This window comes from Aphelocoma coerulescens, chromosome 4A (genome assembly GCF_041296385.1).
Source record: "Aphelocoma coerulescens isolate FSJ_1873_10779 chromosome 4A, UR_Acoe_1.0, whole genome shotgun sequence".
In the NCBI taxonomy this organism is placed as follows: Eukaryota; Metazoa; Chordata; class Aves; order Passeriformes; family Corvidae; genus Aphelocoma; species Aphelocoma coerulescens.
Genome location: NC_091018.1, coordinates 6,866,653 through 6,885,078, shown reverse-complemented (window position 1 = coordinate 6,885,078; position 18,426 = coordinate 6,866,653). Strand labels below are relative to the sequence as shown.

Here is an 18,426-nt window from a genome sequence, read left to right as displayed (position 1 = left end):
CATTAGCACTCCAGTCATTAGCACTGTGAGGAATATCTTAGGTCCCTGGATGTTAAACTATGGTCCCTTAAATTTGGCAAGGAAATAGCTAGACTTTTATCGTCTAAAGTTTTATCACCTTTGCAAAAAAATATTAACGGAATTCTCCAAACAGTTAACTAAGTCTTATGAAGGAATGTTGGTATAGAAGTTCCAATAGAAGCAGAATTGGGCTCTCCCCATCATATATTGCTAGCATGAAAGAAGTCTCCACAGAGTCACTTGAATTCAGGAAGAAAGCTCACACCAAACATTGCTGGATCCAAACCTGTCAAAAAATCACAAGCAAGTGACTTTTTATTCTGTATGTCTTCTGTTAGTATCTATTTTGGTAGGAAATAAGTGGAACTCTTTCATGGACTAGTCTTGCTTGACCTAGTCTAAGGAAGTCTCAATAGAAAAAGGAATCAGAAAAGGAAGAAAACTTTGTGAAACAGCCTCTTAGGCACCCTGTGACTTTCTGTGCAGAAAAGTTACACCAGTTTGCATCAATCCAATTATGTTTTTTCCTATGTAGGCACAGCATAGAGATTCTAGCTTAAGTGAAACCTGCATATTCAGAGGAAGCAAACAAAGCACCTGGACCCTGTTTCCATCTCATGCCGGACAAAAATATTTAATTGATTTGACAAGAAGACACAAAATCAAGAAAAAAACCCTATATGTACCTACTTCTTTTTAAAATTAAGACATTAAGTTTATTTAATTTCCTTCTTCTTGACACTGTTCACTTTAAAAAGAATGACTTCTTATTTCCTGGGAGAAAATAGGACTTAGTCCACTGTTTGAAAGTTGTTCAAAGTCCCAAATGAGATGAGACAGCTTCTTTAAATCCGCTTGAAAATGCTGAACCTTGATTATCTCCATCAGTCGTTGCAAAACAGAGACGGCAGGAGAAGCTTTGGTGGATGGCCTGCCGCTGGTCCACCACTATTTTCATCTACGAATTTGATTGCTCATTTATATCGTGTGATTATGGTTGTGGCCTCAGAGAAGCCTTGAAGACCAGACGTGGCTTGCCAAGCTTCAGGGAGCCGCAGTCCCTTGGGCGTTTGAAGCACCGGAACTTAAGAGGAAAGATATGTGCTAATGTCTTTAGAAACAATTCCATGGGTGAAGGAATGGGTGTTAACGTCTTTGAAATGGGTCTTAATGTCTCTACTGACTTCGGGCAGCAGGTTTGTTACAGAGCCCAGACAGCCTGGCTCTTGAAACAGACAAATGGGTCTCCACCAGCTTGAGTTTCTGAACTTCGGGGCAAAACGACAGGTTCAAGGGGGCATATGTGGTAGGCGGTTCGGGAAGGCTGTACCTTCCTAGTACCTCAGGCAAGGGGGAAACGAAGAGGGCAACATGCGGCCGGGAGTCTAGGACTGAAGGAGGCTGCGCCGTCCAAAACCTCGAGAGAGAAAGCCTTGTGGGTGTGTCCCCCAGTGGACTCTCTCCCTTCATTCGAATAAAATTACAGGACTCCTCTGTCTCTGTTATGGACATTGGCTTTTCATAGCGTGATTTTCCGTACAAGCTGGAAGTGTGCTTTTTAGTCAAACAGATGGCTGTGAAAACCTTGTACAAAACAGCACACTGACCGGCCACACCACGGGCCGAGGAGCCTGGGCTGAGCAGCACGCTGAGCTGCACCTGTGCGCACAGGGCTCTGGCTGCACGAGGGACAGCATTGGTCACAGGTCTTACTTTGAACAGTGCAATCGCCGACAAAATAGCATCATTTTCTTAAATAATGCTTTTATCAAGGACCAGAAGTCCCAGTGACACTAATCCGCGCATAAGCTTCTGTGATCGGGGCTGTCTAGGCACTACTTTATGGACTCTGGAAGCCCTTGGCTTTTGCACCGGTGGGAGTGTACCGGAGTGTACCGCAGCCCCCGCAGCCCTCGCGGCCGCGCCCCTCCCGGGGCGCTCGGCAGAGCCCGCCCGGCTCGGCCTTCCCGGGGCGGGGGCGCCGCGGTTCCATCCCAGCCGGAGGCGGCCGGCCGGGCGGGGCCGGGCGGGGCCTGGCCGGGCGGAGAGGCGCGGCGCGGAGTCCCGTTAGAAGCAGCGCGGAGCCCGTGCGGATCCCCACCGGCGCAGGAAGAGCGACGGCCGTGCCCAGCCCGCCGGGAAGATGCCGAAAACGGTGGGTGCCGCCGGCGCGGGGCAGAACGGAGGCCCCGCCGCGGGGTCCGGGCGGGTGCGCGGGACCAGGCAGGCGCGGCCTGGGTGCTCCTCCCGCCTGGGCTCGGCTGCGCCCCGGCCGGTGGCGGCCGCCGCAGAGGGAGCGGCGAGGGGGCACGAGGGAGCCCCGGGGAGCGGAGCCTCCCCCCCGCCCCTCCATCTTGCGCTCCCCTCCCCGGCCACTCCCCGCCGGCCGCGGCTTCCCCGCGCGAGGGGCCGGGGCGGGGCCCCGCCTGGACCGCGGGTCTCGGCGCGGCGGGGCCGCCTCTCCGCCCTAAAATGTCCGGCGGAGCGCGGCGGCGGCGCCGCCCGCCCGCGTGTGCGCCCGAACCCGGGCGGGGAGCGGGGCGAGGCTTTCGAGAGCCTGGTGGGAGCGGGTGATTGCTATGGCCGCCTCATGCGCTCCCTGAAGAGGAGAAGTTGGGATTTTCACAACTTGCAGTTAGTCAGTTTGGGTTGCCAGGGAGCCTTGTCCCAGCTTGACTCGAGGTATTTCTTGGCTGAAGAGATTTTAGTACTTCAGAAAGTCAAGTCAAGTCTGTACTTGACTCTCCTCGCAGCAGGAGTTCGTTAACGAGGAGCATGGGGTTTTTCCATTTAATTTCTCCTGGTTGGAGTAAAAGAATCGGTCCCAGCCCTTCATTGATAAAACAGGAAGGAGCAGGGTGGAAGTCTCTGGATGTTTCCGTACTGGAGTGATCCGAAATGGCCTAAGAAAATCTAATGTTTAAACTAAGAGTCTGTGGTTTACTTAAAGGAGAGGAAAAAACCAATCCCAAACAAAAACTCACTCGCGTGCAAAAAGAAATTGAAATGAAATCGACCGTGATTTTCTTTTAATAGTTTCTTTTTTTACTTTAAAGCAGATATTGAATGCTTATTTGACTGACAGCTACTTTTCTTGGTGTCTTAAATGCCTTCTCTCTGATAGCATGGATAGCTAGATGATGATGATTATTTAAACATCAACATCTTAAAGGATATCAAACTTAAGCCACTTCAAGGTTAAGACAGTATTTTCTTAAGCTTTAGAAAGGCCTTCCATCAAACATTAGTGATGATTAGTTAAGATTTAATTACTAAAAAAGCTAAGATACAGGCAACAAGTTCAGTGAGATTAATAGAAATAGCCCAAGTTAGGGGACTTTAGTGTAAAATGCAGTTGAGACCTTTTAGCCAGAGAGTTTAGGATCGTGATGAGTGCCTTTTTTTCAGTGTGGATCGGCCAAGAAATCCTGAACAAGTAGCAGAGAGGCTTGCGGGGCGGGGTTCCCAGCACCAGGCTGAATGTGAACGCTGGCTGCGAGGTGCTCATTGCAGCCTCTGCAGACACACCCTAGGATGGATTCACCTTCTCAGTCTGTTGCTTTCTGGTTTTGACAGAGCTGTTCTGGTTTTGACAGAGCAGTTCTGCTTTCAGAGCTTTTAAAAGCAGATAGAGAAATGCAAGTGTTTTGCTGTAATGCTTTGTTCTGTACATTGCAGATTCTGCAGAAAGCCGTTCCACTGTCTGTGCCTGTTGCAGTACAGAGCTGCAGGCCTGCTGCTGTATCAGCCTTTGGTTTCCTGCCCGATCCGCTCTAGTTACAGACCCAACTGAAATAATATTTTAAACATTATTTCTTGATCTTTGGTTTTCAGGAACAGGATATGCTGGCATAACTGTGTAATCAGTTCTTCATGTGACATAAACATGACTACTAGTGTGCTAGCTTAAGATTTGTTAATGGCTACTTAATTAACAAAACAGTAAAATGCAAGAGACTTTCTTCAATCAAGGAAAAAAATCAAGGTCAAATGTGGGTGAAACCTGGGCAGTTAGATGTAGGTTTATGTGGGCTTCATCACAAAAATAAATCCATTGTGAAGAAGACAGATGGAGGAAATGTTCCAGGGAACAGTTCTGGCTGGGCAGGAAAAGCATTTGTGTCAAAACTACTTGGTTGGTAGCTCTTATCATTCATCTCACCAGGCTTACAGAAACATGCTGCTGCGTGGCTTAAGCAGCAAAACCTGTTGAGTTCTGAGCCTCTACACCTCCTCAAGCTAGGCTAAATGTTAGCACATGTAGCTGGAGATTTCCATTTTGTTATGTGAGGTTTGCTATGAGTGACACTAGGCTGTGTAGCACTATTAATAAGAATCCAAGATTAACTCTGGTAACCTTTGAACTAGTGCACATGATTTGCTGTTGTGACATGTAATGGGGGGGTTTGGTTGCTGGAGGCCTTGTAGGCTGTGTAGAAAGTCCATCATGCATCAGCATGCTGATCCTGCCATGCTCACAACAGGAAACCTTCACTGTTCTATTTAGTGATACAACTCTGATTTAAATTTTTTGTGTTCTGGAAAGTTTGTGAGGTGTGAACACTTAAAGCAGACACAAAAAAGGGCACATAATTCTCCCCATGCTTTGTATTGTAGAGGGTGGAAGTAGTTGAGTGCTAAAAATGAGGCGTTGTCAAGCTCTGAAAAGTCTCTCCTCCAGTTGTGAGCAGTCTGTTTATTTGCTGTGAGTGGGCTCTGATCACTCCCTGACTGATGGGTGCTCTGGTTTCTCACTCAGTCACTTCAGGCTGGGCAGTGCTGCAAGTCATGCTGTTCCAAATCCTGATAGAAGTGAATCAGCTGTCACACTGGTGGCTTGTCTAAGCCCCATAGTTAATCACTTGAATTTTAGTATTAAAAGAAACATATTAGTTGGAGGAGTGAAGGGGAAAGTGATTTTTTTTTTAATTTATTTTTTTTTTAAACAGCCATGCCTGTTTAATGGGATGATACTTTATTTTTTAGCTGTTAGAAAAAGCAAGGCTCCTGTATTGGAATTCATTGACTATTTTGCCTATGCATGTACTTACTTTGTGGCTTTGTGAATGGATAGGCCACTGAACTTGAGACGTGAGCATTCATCACATGTGAGGTGTGCATTCAACAGTCCTGTCACTAGGACTTGGGCAGTTCTGTTTTAGGTAACATAGTCTTTACTCTTTGTAGAGAAGGGTTTTTAATCAAAGCTAATCTTGTGAACACAGAAGGTTTTAGGAAGTAATAAGGGAAAAGGTACCAGTCCAAACTTTATTATACCTTAGTTTGAAGCTAAATGTAGTAATAGTTACCAGGATCCTTAGGTACCCTGTCTGTAGTTTGAATTGATAGTCCTAATTCCCAGCAGGACTTGAAAGGTCCTAGAAGCTTTTTTCCCTTTGTTCTTCGGAGCTTCAAGGTTCTGGTTAGAAGAAAAGTAAGAGATTGAGGTAGATAGCAGGAGAACAGTCTGGTTAATCAGTTTCTTGTGTGTGTAGCTACATGCTACCAAATGCTGCAACAAGGTGGCAACTCTGAGTAGAATGCTACACTTGTTTGGGTGATAATTTTCTTGCTTTTTTTTTTTTTTTTTTTTTTTTTCTCCCCGCTTGTGGAATTTGCTAGATGTCTTGAAGGGGGAAGGGTGGATAGTGATGAAAACTGACTAAAATGGATGGGCACTTCTCTCTTGGTCCTATTGTACTATGAAGGAACACTGGAAGCATTCTAGATGCCTTCTGTCTTATTTCATGACTGACCCTTTGGTGTTATCTCTTCCTTTCCTCACTCAGCATAACTTGGGAAGCTTGGTGACACTGGTCCAAGTTTGACATGCGTGCTAACTTGTTAGGCAAACTCAATCCATTATATGTTTCTTCTAACGCCATCAGATATATGAGTTGCTGTAAAGAGGTGTGTTTGAATGCTCCCAAAGACCTTTCTTCATACAGAAGTGTTTCCCCTGTTGGTGAATTTCAGATGACTTTGTACTTCAGAAGCAGCAATAGCTAAAACGTGCTGAGTTTACAGTGGAACGAGGTAAACTACTGAAACTGGTAAAGCAGTGAATTATCTGTAGCTTTATACCTACCATGGGATTTTGCAAAACAGGAAAGCCTTTACACCCTAGCTTGTATTCTGTTCAACAGCTTGATTTCTAGGTTCTGCAAGAATAGCAAGGTTTTACTTCATGTCAGATGAAGCAATTAAGCCTGAAAGTGAGCAAAAGCTTCTGTTTTGTACTTTTAGGCCTTCTATATTAAAGTTAAACAGAGATTTTAAAGTATACCATTGATGATAAACTAGCATTCACTTTGTTTTAACATACTGGTAAAATCTTCCTTTCTCTTCTTATGGTAAGCCCTGCACCTGACTGGGCAAAGCCCATCAGTTATGGTGGCTTTACACTGTTGTGAGCAAGAACTGTTCCAAGTGCCTGATCTGAACTGGCAGTCGTGATCCAGTTCATAAAACTTCGAGGTGACAGTGTTACATCTAAGAGTGCTTATCATACCCGTGGTTTTAGAAGATTAAATGTGTTAGTTGAGTCCTTTATTTAATTTTTGCCCTCTTGATTTGTTGCCTGAGGCAGTTGAGCAAGAGGCAGGTTGGTGAGGTGCACCCAATAAAAGGGGCCCAAAGGGAGCTTCCTTACTGCTGCTGCTGCCATAAGAGTCCTGTGGGGAACAGGGTGCCTGCTATCACGGGCTCATCATCACTTGCTTCTTGCAAATATCCTGTCACCATAACGTTTACAGGCAGCATCTTTTTTGAACCTTCAGGGGATTGCAGCCCTTTCCTTGGGGTGATTCTACCTTCTCTGATTAGTCACCTCTGAAGTTTAATGACAATTCTTGCTTTTCTCATGAGGATGGTTCATAAGATGTCTTAATATGGACTCTTTTATTTTGACAGGAAATGGCATCTCTGCCTCTAGAGGAAGCTTGTTTGAGTTTTTTTATGTATGTCTAGTCTGAAGCAAAAATCTCCTACAAAGAGCTCACTAAGTCCCTAGTAGCTGCTTGAAATACAGCTGATGAACTGAAACTGAAGGATTCAAACACCTTCTGCTTGTGACCCTGGCTGTGCAGGGGGACGGCACCCTCCTGGGGCTGCAGCCTGGCCATGTCCTTGCTGATCAATGGCTACTCCACAGAGAAGCCCCTCTTCCTCCACAGAGGTGGCTCTGGCTCTGCTCCAGGGTATGAAGGAAACTGACTAAAAGCTTCCTCTGGCTGCGTCATCTCCTGGACTCTTTCCTGGCTCGGTGTGGCTTAAGCAACCTTATTTGGCTGACTTAATTTTTCTCCCCCCCCCTTCTGTGCAGCAAGAGGGCCTCCCTTAATTTGCACAATAAAGCTGTTATCTGTGCTTAATCACTGTTCTGAGGACTACAATGGGGTTTGTTTGAAAAGAGCTCCAAGATTTCAACTCCTTGGATCCCTATCATTCCAGAGTCCTGTTTCCTTTTTGTCTGTTTGCTAAGTGGTTATACCAGAATCCAATTCCAGTGAGGAGTCTCTGCTGCTGTAGTCACACTATTGGAAAAGAGGAAATCTCTCTCTACCCAGGAATAATCCAGGGCAATTAACTGATGTAAATTAAAAGCAATAGTAAGCAGCCAGTTAATTGCTTGCTTTTCCCTAGGGGTATTTGGGAACAGCAGGTATTTGCATAGTGCAGCCAATAATACTGAATTAAGAGTTTGTTTTTATCTGAAACTTCCAAACTAGGCTGAAGTCTCTAGGTTGATGGAAGGCTACTCTTTAAAGCACATCTCTTTGTAACATTCCTATGGTTGTTTTTAGGAGGAGCATTCAAGTGTTTTGGAAGTTTTGGGCATAAAACTCACCGTTCTGACTCCAGTAGCTAATGCTGGCTCTTAAGGTAATGTTTAAAGCAAATACTTGGTGCGGAGGTAGGAAGAGACAGTCAGTGGCAGGCTTGGTGGTTATAAGACCACAAGATCGTCTACAGCTGCTCAGGGGTTTAGAACCTGAAATTGCAGAGGTTTGGACCTTAACATGGACAAGAGACAATTATGGCTGCAGCAACTGTGGCTATCAATAGGTAGTTGATCTGGTGCTGCTTCCTTCCTGTGCAGCTGTGAAAGGATATATTCACTTCTATCAGTGTGTGATCCTCCAGTGGAATAGTGGGGCAGTCAGAAACTCCTCTCCTTTGTATAGCAACTTGTTGAACTTAAATGGGAAAAAACACTCTTTGAAGATGTTTTTAAAGGCATGACTCCTGCAGAATGCTTTTTCCTAGTTGTTCTAACATCTCTGAAGCTCCAGTAGTTGTTCTGAGGAACCTCTTGAAAAATACGAACTGTGGATGAAAGAATGATCAGTTCTTGTCTTATTGCCAGGCTAAGGAATAGGAGTACTTGGCCATGCTAGGCCTCTGTCCTTCTGGCTGTTGCTGGTTGATGAATAGCTGTGGACAAGGGCACAGGAGTGCCTGTAAAGGAGGAATGAATGAAAAAGCTCTGAATCTGATCAGCTCTGTAGAGAAACAAGCAATTAGGCAAGAATGAGATGATGGACTAGAAGGGGGAAGAGACACTCCTTTCTCTGCCAGCTGTAATTCTGTGTAGAGTAAAATGAAGTCTCAGAAGAGTTCAGAAAGAGTACCTGAAGCAGTGAATCAAGTGCCATGGTATTCATGGTCCAGACTGATCTGTATTCTTGCAAATTTCTAGTTCTTAGTCAACTTGTTTGTTTCCTAGAGGAAGGCTTTCAGGAGACTGAACTTTACTGTTCTGGAGTGTGAATACTGTAAAAACTTTCTTGCTGTATTTTTCGTTGTCTTTTCTTGGGGGGGGGGGAGTGGGGGTGTTAAATTGATATTGGAGAATTTTGCATGCAAAATATCAGAGAACTGTTATTCTGCCATTGTATGAGACAGAATCTTGAGATAGAATCAGTTTGGTTGGAAAAGACCGTTGAGTCCAGCTGTAAACTGATGACTTTCTGCAGCCATGAACCATTCTTATCTGTCTGTATGTCACTGATTTGTACTATTCTCCTTTGTAGGCCCTTGTCAGAGCATTTTTTCTCTCTCAATTGGGAATCTAGTTATGGTGGTGAAGTGACTTAGTACAGGAAAAGCCTGCCATTGCAGTCTGATCAATCAATTAGTCACAGCACTTAATAAATATATTTGGTTTTATATGACATAGGCTAATAAAGCATAGAATTCTAGGCTAACTAATGGAATTCTGGGCTAAATCTTTCTTTGCCATAGCTTTTCAACTGTACTTAGCCCAGAATTCCATTGTGCTTGGTTACACTGCAAAAACTGAGCTGCCAGAAAAATTATTAGGATGAAGTGTCAGGATGCTTGATAGCTTCCATCCCCCAGAAGTGTGGCTTTTCATTCATAATATCTCTAAGAATATAAATATGGCATCAATTTTATTTTTTAAATTCACTTTTCCAGAATAGTGTACTTAGAGGGCAAAAAAAAATTTAATTCATCAATATGCTGAATGTCTTTTCTGGCAGCTTTCTGGATGGAAAAGAGGGTTTTGGTTGTGTATATTTTTTTTGATGGAAAAGAGGGTTTTGGTTGTGTATATTTTTTTTCTCTGTTAAAATCCAGAACTCAACATCTTCCTGACAATTTGTCGTCTACAGGACTTGCAGAATGTCAGCAAATGGTTCTAAAGGCACACTGTAAGAAGTAAGGCAGTTCCAGTGCTGAGAAATTCAAGCAATATCAGGTTGCTCAGTAAAAGAGTGGTAATGCAAAACCCACCCAATACTTGGTGGTCCAATATGTCTTCTTATATGAAAACAGCCCTATTAGTTAGAAATGATAGAGAAGAAGGGATTTGTACATACGTATTAAAAGTAAGGATTTGCTTACAGATCATTAAGTAGACACTTTAATGAAGATAACGTCTTTTGACTGGCTGTTTTTGCTGTGTTTGATGCCCTCAAGGGTGTGTTTTGCCCTCTTGTGTACAAGGGCACAGTGCTGGCTCCTCTTGAGCTTGCTGCTGACCAGCACTCCCAGATCCCTTTTTGCAGGGCTCCTCTCCAGCAACTCCTCTCCCAATTTGGACTTGTGCCTGGTATTACTCTGCTCCAGGTGCACAATCTGGCATTTGTTCCCTTCAAATTTTATGCCACTGATCAATCATGCTCTGATTTATCTAGACGTCTTTGCAAGACCTTGTATCCCTTGAGAGAATCAACAGCACACACAGTGCTGGTATTGTCAGTACATTTGCTAATGGTGCATTCAACTCCTGCAATCCAGATCATCAATAAAAATACTGAACTGCACTGGCCTTATTAAGGGAGACCTGAGGAACACCACTGGTTCTTCATCCAGCACCTGTTGAACATCCTTGTCTTGCAGTTGAACAACTTGTCCAGAAGGATGCTGTGAGAGACAGTATCAATAGCTTTACTAAAACACTGAAAAACTATATTCATCACCTTTCCTTCATCCATTTGGTGGGTGACCTTATTGTAGGAGGATACCAAATTAGTTAGGACTTTCCCTTCATGAGCCCATGTTGGCTGTGCCTGATGAATGCACTGTCTTTTAAATACTTTAGTGTCCTTTAAATGCCTTTCAATAGCACCCACTAACTTGGTTAATCTAATTACTCTCTGACCGCTAAAACAGATCTTCAAGAAAGCAAAATTGCCTGGAAAGCTGGAAGGATTGAAAGAAACTTGCTTATATTGTAGCTTATAGCCCAGCTGAGACAATAGAATACTTGGTGTCTAAGCAATAAAAACATGCAAAATTGTGACATGTTTGGTTTGGTGTATGGTTTGTGTGTGTTTTGTTTTTAAAATCAGCAAAGTTATCCTTCAGGGATGTCACTAGATTATATTACTCCTTGTATTCATATGATCCTCTAAGTTTTGATAGGAGGCATGAATGGAGACACTGCACAGCAGGCATAAGAAGGGTGTTGCTTCTCTAGGGTGTTTGTTACTACTGTATGTTGCATCCAAATGTTAAGAACTGTCTGGGGTCTGTGAGATGAGATTGAAAGCTTAAGCATCATAACTGTTTTGCCAACATCTGTTTATTTCATTTGTTCCTACCTGTATCTCAATATTAAGGAAATGTAAAACTGCTTTTGAAAAAGTGTCTGACTAACTTCATTTGTTTCTTTGGATAAATAATGAAAGCTTTAGCTGAGATGTATTGAATGCAGTGCCTGTCTGTATTCAGTGTTCTCTGGCTACAGTTACCCTCCTACGGTTGAAAATCAGAATCTGAGTTTGCCTAAAGTTGAGAAACCTGGCTTCTTCTATTACTGAAATGTGCTGTTTGAGCAACTGAATTTTTGTTGCAGTATCTGTAATTTTCACTAAGACACACTCAACATGTGGATTTGTTTGCATTGATGAAATACTGGAAGCAGAGAGCAGTAAAATGATTATGTTCTATCACTTCACTATTCCCAATCCCCTAGACAACCAGAAGCTGCTGTATGAAGTGTTAGACATGCTCCTCATTTTGTGAGGTGCCTCAAAAATTCTAAGGTTACTAGTAACTTGAACAATGGGGTCAGAAAAGACTCGTATTCCTTAAAATGTCAGAAAGCTTCAAGTCTGTGGTTGGGACTGCGGAAGGCTTAGAGAGTGTTCTTGTTCAACACCATAAAATGCTTTATCACTAAGCCAAGAAAACATTTGGTAAGTGATGTCTTAGTCCTCCAGCCTGCAGCTCCATTGTGCTGATTTTGTTACAGAAGCTGGACTGCAGCTTTTTCTTTGCTATAATATTGAGGTGACATACTTTCTTTGTTGCTGTGTTAGTCCTTCACTTCAAAAAACGGTTGGGGAACCTCTCTTACCTGAAGTTGGTATTGAAAAAAACCAAGTATTGACTTAGTATTTTTTGGTTTGCTTAAAACACTAGACTGCACCTGAAACTGGATAGTATTCTGACCCAGCCATGACAAACTGGGAAGCAGCAAGTTCCTGAAAATTAATTTTCTTACTCTACTTGTAATGACTTGCTGCAGCATGTATTTTGGGCTTTATGAAATCTATAGACACCATTGTCCTCTGCACTGTATACCTGAGGTTCTGTGTTGACATACATGCGGAAGTGAATTAAATCTCAAAACCCCCCAGCTTAGGGTTTTTCTTCCGTTTATCTTATTCTGTGGTTTGTTACTAATATCTCAAATTGAAGGGTGATGGCAAGATGCAATGCAGTGTATTATGCTCAGTTTGAATACAGTTTTGCACACCCAGCAGTTTAGGGTAGAGATCTTTTTTTTAAAGGGGGTTCATGTCAGCATCTTCACCTGTAAGAATGTATCAGCATAGTGTTGTCTTGAATCTACCAAAAGACAGAGCAAATAGAAGGACTAACTAACTTCCAAATCACTAAAAGATCAGACCAATCTGAACAGTACTTGCTTTAGCATCATGCACAGGAAATACAATACTATCTTAGTGTTTGTTCTGACAAATGCTAAATAATCAAGTAAAAATCTGACAGAAGGCTGTCCTGCTCCTTTGCTGCTTCTAGTTCTGACAGATTTAATACATAGGCTTTGTTGCTTGCTCTGGACTTGATTCACCTCTGTGCAAAGTCTCTTCTGTCCTTAAGCACCAAATGTATCTTAGTCAGAGGTGACCAGCCACTTCTCCCATGGCTAAGCTTTGAATGTGTCTTTCATATTGCAAAAAAGTGTTTGGTGTCTCTTTTTTTTCCCTCTGTAGAACCGCTTGGACCATCTGTTGCATTGCTCTGTCTTTTCAAGTTTTTCCTTGTCTTTTTACAAATTGCTATGTGCAGATGCTCTGGACTCAGAAAAGTTTGGCATAGAGGACTTGCCCATTAAATGCTTTTACCATATTCTACTGACAGCTTTGATTTGGCAGTGTTGGGAAGGATTTGAAAATAATTGGGATCTGAGAGGATTCAGTCAGTCTTATAAACCAAGTGATTTTGTTGGTCTGCCATTCCCTTAGAGAAAGATGGGTGAGTAGATGCATTAATGTGGATCGATCCATTTCCACAACAAGCCTGAGAAAGAGTAGTTAGCTGCTCTTACTGCTCCCAGTGTTCTGGAAATTTGCAGTTAGGGGTAAGGCATCTGCATGCAGGAACATGGAAGGAGCCCCTGACTTTGATCAACGTTGAATTCATGTCTGCAAACCCTATGCTGCTGTACCTTAGCATATGAAAAACCTGAAAACATAAAGCAACCCTACACAGTAGGTCTGGGTAAGAGCTTAACTCTGAAGTTGACTTCTGAGTGTTCTTTGCAGAAGGTTGGTTTTCAGGCTCCCTGCCTCGCCTTAGTCTAGTGAGTTTTATTGTTTGCTTTTTTAGGTTATATCCACATGTATGTTGAACTATTCAGGAGGTGTACTCAGCATCTGGCTATTTCTCTTCCTACTACCCAGTTGTGTTTCTCAGTTTTGACCTGCAGCTTTAGGAAGACCACTAAGAGTTTGGCTTATCTGCATGTTTGGCTACATAAAGGTAGTCCATAACATATCTGTTTGTAGAGGAGAATAAAGGATCTAGATATTGAAACTGCAAATCATGTAAGGAAATTACTCTTGTGCACTTGATGCAAGAAGTCCATTTATGTTAGTGTTACTTGACCACTAACATTCCTGGACATTCAGCAATGTCTTCATCAATGCATCTAGGTCTCAGGTGTTAGCTGAAGTTTTTCAGGCTTTCTTTCTAAAATAGCCCAACTTCCAACAGTGTATGAATGTGAACTCGAGAGTGTGGATTTAATTGCAGCCTTGAATGAACTGAATCAACTTGGTTGCTTGCTTGAGAGCTTTGATGGTTTGCTGCCACTGTAAAGTTTTGCGTCAGTTCTGTTCCGTAGTGCAACAGAAAACAGGGTTATTGGCATGTGTATATGTGGCTTGATGAGGGGTAAATCGCACTGAGGGGTTGTGTATCAGAGCTGCTGCAAAGGATACAGCAGGTATGCCTGGGAGTGAGGAATAAGGGTGGTTCAATAGCTTGGTCCATCTTGTCCCCGAAAAGCCATCTTGCCCTTTCTCTTCTATGGCCTGTAGCAGTGCCCCTGTGTAAATGTAGTGAACAGGACCAATGAAATGATTCTGCTCGAGAAAATAACAGAAGAGTTATTCCCGCCCTGATTCATCCTTTTGAATTCCTACTTGTGGTGTAGTTGTGGAGTACAAATATGAATCCTGAGAACTGATTGGGAAGGTGCAGGTTGTTCAGGGTGGCTTCCCATGGTGGTGGATACGGACACTGAAGGTGCTGGCACTGCTCTCCTCAGCTCCTGTGCAGTCTGTGCCCCTTCAGGAGCCTTTTAGAACATGGGGTTGGTTCTGTGTCATGGTGGTATAGCTACTCTCCTCTATATTAGGAAAGCTCAAATGCTTGAACTAGAAGGAGCTTGAAATAACAAAGTATACTTCAGCAATCACAAGCTGGTCTTTTATAAACTGTGGACAGTCCCAACAGAACTATTTAAAATCTAAAATAGATTGGTGGTGAGGGAAGCAAATATGGGTGGGGAAACTGAATATTAAAAAGAGGTGTAGAACTGAGCCATTTAGGGGAAATCCTGTGTTTTACGGAACTATGACTTAAATGCAGCCAGCTTAAATGAGACTCTGTACTGAAAGGAAGTTGCAGGATTTGTCTAGCATGCTGGAAATGATAAAACTGAAAATCACAGGATGATGAAACAGCTCTAGCTCATACTTGACTGTGTGTGTAGTTAAATTTGGAGGGATGGCTCATAGTCTGGGCAGTCAGATCCCACAGTAAGACTGTGTTCTAGCTCCTAGAAGTCTGGCCATTGTTCAGAGGTTCAGTGAGGTCTGTGAGCTGGCCAAGAACTTGATGTGCCACACCCAGGCCATGCTCTGGGTGCCTAGAACAGGCAGCCCTGTGTTCAGCTCCCCTCTCTGTAACAGAGTTAAACTGCTAGGAGTTTCTTGGTTGAAGGACAGAGAGAAGCATGTGAAACAGATAAGCTTGCTCTGACTTTTTATCTAAACACGAGTCCTTTAGAAGGAAGAGCTTGGTCACAGCAGTTATCTTCATGCTTTCTTCCCTGTGGAAAGTTTCTTTAATGATTAGCACAGTGTTGGAGTGTAGTGATTTTATTTACCCTCAATTCCAAGTTTCCTCTGAAACAATTCTTAACTGCAGGCAAATTTAGAGACCTTTACATAGGAACTGAGTATTTAGTCTGTTAGCTTGTGAACTTCAAGTACTTACTGTACATGTGATGCCTCAATGCAGGTCACACTTGTCTTGTTAGCATCCTGTCTTGATTTTGCTTTGAGCTCCTTCCAGCGAAGTACATGCTTGTGATTTTGGCAGACATTCACTGGATGCTATGTTTGGAAAGCTGATTGACTTTTTGGGATCATGTCTTGGCTACTCGTCTTGATTGATCAGCCCCTCGAACTGGGTCTTTGCAACTGTTAAATGGTTCTGGGAAATTCCCCGCCCTTGGCTTGAGGATGGAAAGGGAAGAACTGGACTAAGGGGAGGTTGGGGGGGGGAGAGGGGGAAGTTGCCATCTAAGAGCCTTCTCAGAAAATCTGAAGTGCTTCTGATGGTGGGAGAGAGTGCAGGGACTGTTTTGATGGTTGAGTGACTGCATTCACAGCCAGGATTGTAACACCTTTGCTCGGTCTACAACAACATAAGTCGGGTGGCACAAAATACTTGTTTGTAACCTGTGAGTAGGATTGCCTGGGAGGAGCACACAATAGCTGTGAGGAATGTCACCCATACTACTGCTGGCATTCAAACATGCCCACTGCCTGCTAACTGCCCTTAGGTTGAAGAGCTTTAGCAAGGGATATGGTTAAGCTCTGACATGTGAAGTACAACTGCAAACCCTACTATTAGTGTGTAGAGGCTGTAATAGGCGTGTATATTTCTCCAGAGAAAAACCCTTCTAACAGGCACAAAAAAACCCCTGTTTACAAAACAAGCAACCTCTGCCCGAAACAAAACCCAAAGCTGCACAGATTGTAAAAGTTGAATGATGGCAACTACACATTGCTATGTTTTGCTTCAAGTTTTACCTCCTGATCCAGATGTTGTGGAAAACAGGTTGGGGGTTTTCCCCATGATATTTTAATTTCCTTCTGGGTTTTGACTAGTAAAGGATGTTCTCTCTAAGCAGCTCAAACAACAGGTACAAAAATAGTTATTCCAAGGGCTTCTTCAAACTGTCTCTAAAGAAACAGAAAATGGTAATGTTAATTACTTGGAACAGCTACAGGAAAGCCAAAGGGAGGTGCATGAAGAATCTATTTATGGAAAAGGAAATGGCAAGAATACAGTAGTTGATCCATTGCACAAGGTTGGGAGTAAGTAGTGTAATAAGTGGCATACAAATATCTGGACTTGACTGTAAACGTGGGGATCCACCTCTGGCTGCTTTTACTGGCTTAGTACTCTCATCTTGCAACTCCTTTCCTCTAACTTAAACTTGTTTGCCCTCTGGAGAGGATGGCAAGCTGCTAGTAGCCATGGTGTTCAAACACCACTGGTGGGATGTGACTGGTTGAAAAATGAAGAATTACATTTAAGTAGTTTTAACTTGGAAACATTAGTGATTTTGGAAGCCATGCTGTGTAGGTGATAGAGGAATTTTAATAGTTGTTTTGAATTAATAACTCAGTAGTAGTCTTTTCATAAAGTAGAACTTCTATTCCTGAAAAGGTTGCCTGCCCAAATCAGATCACTGATTAAATTGGGTAAATGATACCTCCAGAGTTCTAAAATGTGGAGTTCTCCAGCCCTATGGAGCCAGCATTGGCACAGCCCTGGATTTGCATGCTTGTGCAGTGCTCTTATGAGTGTGTGCTCGCTGGTACTGATGCAGGAAGGTGTCTCCAGAGCGGTGAAACATTGATTGTGAGAAAGCTGCAAAGCTGAGGCCATGTTAGCGAGTGAAGGCATCTAAAGTAAGGCAACTGCAAACAACAGACCCTTTGCATGAGGAATAGGCTTTTTTGCAGTTTTCTTGTGAACTCTGTGAATGTGATCTGAAGACCTTATTTTTTTAAAGAAACTGTCCTTGAGGGTAATAAATCTGATTTTCCACCACTTGAGAGAAAAATGCAATCTAGTTTATATAGGTTGTCTGAAGTAGACTCCCTGACTAGATATGAATAACTGATCTCTGGACTGCTAAACATGTCCTGCAAGGACAATCCCCTCTAACTCCACTTAGTGATCCTCTGCTCAGGGCTCTCTGAATACCAGGTATCAATCACATGCAAAGGAGGACTTAAACAGGAAGGTAGCTGTGGCTTCTCACACTTGGTCTTGAGAACCAGATAAGCAACAAAATACTGCTGCGTTGCTGTGCTATGTAGGCATTGCCTTTTCAACAACAGCAAGTTGCCATCAAGGAAACTGATTTTTTTTTTCTTTTTTAAATGGGAGCATTCCTGATTACCACTTGCTGTATGGAAGAATTTTATTTTCCCTCTCATCACTGTGAGATGAGCAGTACAAATTAACACAGGAGAATATTTTGAGATTAACAGTCAAACAAATACACTGGGGCTCTGACTCTACAGTATGACAGGGATTATATTAGAATAAATAACTTGGTTTCCTTTTTTGAAACTGCTTTAGCATTATATTTTGTACCAGATTTTTAGTTACAGACACACACACACACAGAATGTTCTGTGTTTGAAGGGACCCACAAAGATCATCAAGTCCAACCCTCAAGTGAATGGTGTATATGGGGATTGAAATTGCAACCTTGTATGTTATTAGCACCATGCTCTAACCAAGTGAGCTAATCTCATTAATCAACTCAGCCAGTTTCTTCTCTTTACCATTTTCGAGAATAGGGCTAGGATTTCAACCACTGCATATAAAACTGCTGTAAACCCTGTCAGAAACCTGTTATAGAAATGCAGTTGGCATGGCACAGAATGGGTTTATTTTGAACTGCTTTGTTAGGTAAAGCAGAAATTCTCTGCCCTACCAAGCTCCACATAGGAAAGTGTATCTTTTTAATGGCTGATGTGCTGTAACCAGGTTTCCCCCCTACCCCATGTTTATAAATTGGTGCTATGAAGGTGAGTTTTGCTGGAAGCTATGGGCAAGCACTGGCAGCATCCCTTGGTGTCTCTGGTGCAGTGAGGTATTGAATGCCACAGTTGTCACAGGGCATGTCTGCCCAGACACTGGTGCTTCCACCCTTTCTTAGGTGCTGGTGCCTCCACCCTTTCTCCATCCAGTTTCTGCAAGCAGATTTCTCAAAGCTGTGAACTTTCTTGGTCTTGCAGGCCGGTGCTCTGGCTTGCTTCCTCTTCCTGTCCTCAGCAGCATGGCTGCTGAAGCTGTGTGGGTGCTGTGGTTTGTTGCCCACATGAGCCATCTGGTTTGTCTGGAGACTAAGAGCAATTGCTGGTGGTG

General features: G+C 43.2%; 1 protein-coding gene across 1 annotated transcript in view; it reads left to right on the top strand.

Annotated features, from left to right (window-relative positions):
- The first annotated feature begins 2,042 nt into the window (after positions 1-2,042).
- Positions 2,043-18,426, top strand: part of MSN (moesin) — a 42,959-nt gene continuing 26,575 nt past the window's right edge. Inside the window, exon 1 of the mRNA XM_069015133.1 lies at positions 2,043-2,176. Within this exon, the coding sequence (XP_068871234.1) occupies positions 2,165-2,176 (12 nt within the window). The 5' untranslated portion in view covers positions 2,043-2,164. The remainder of the gene's footprint in view (positions 2,177-18,426) is intronic.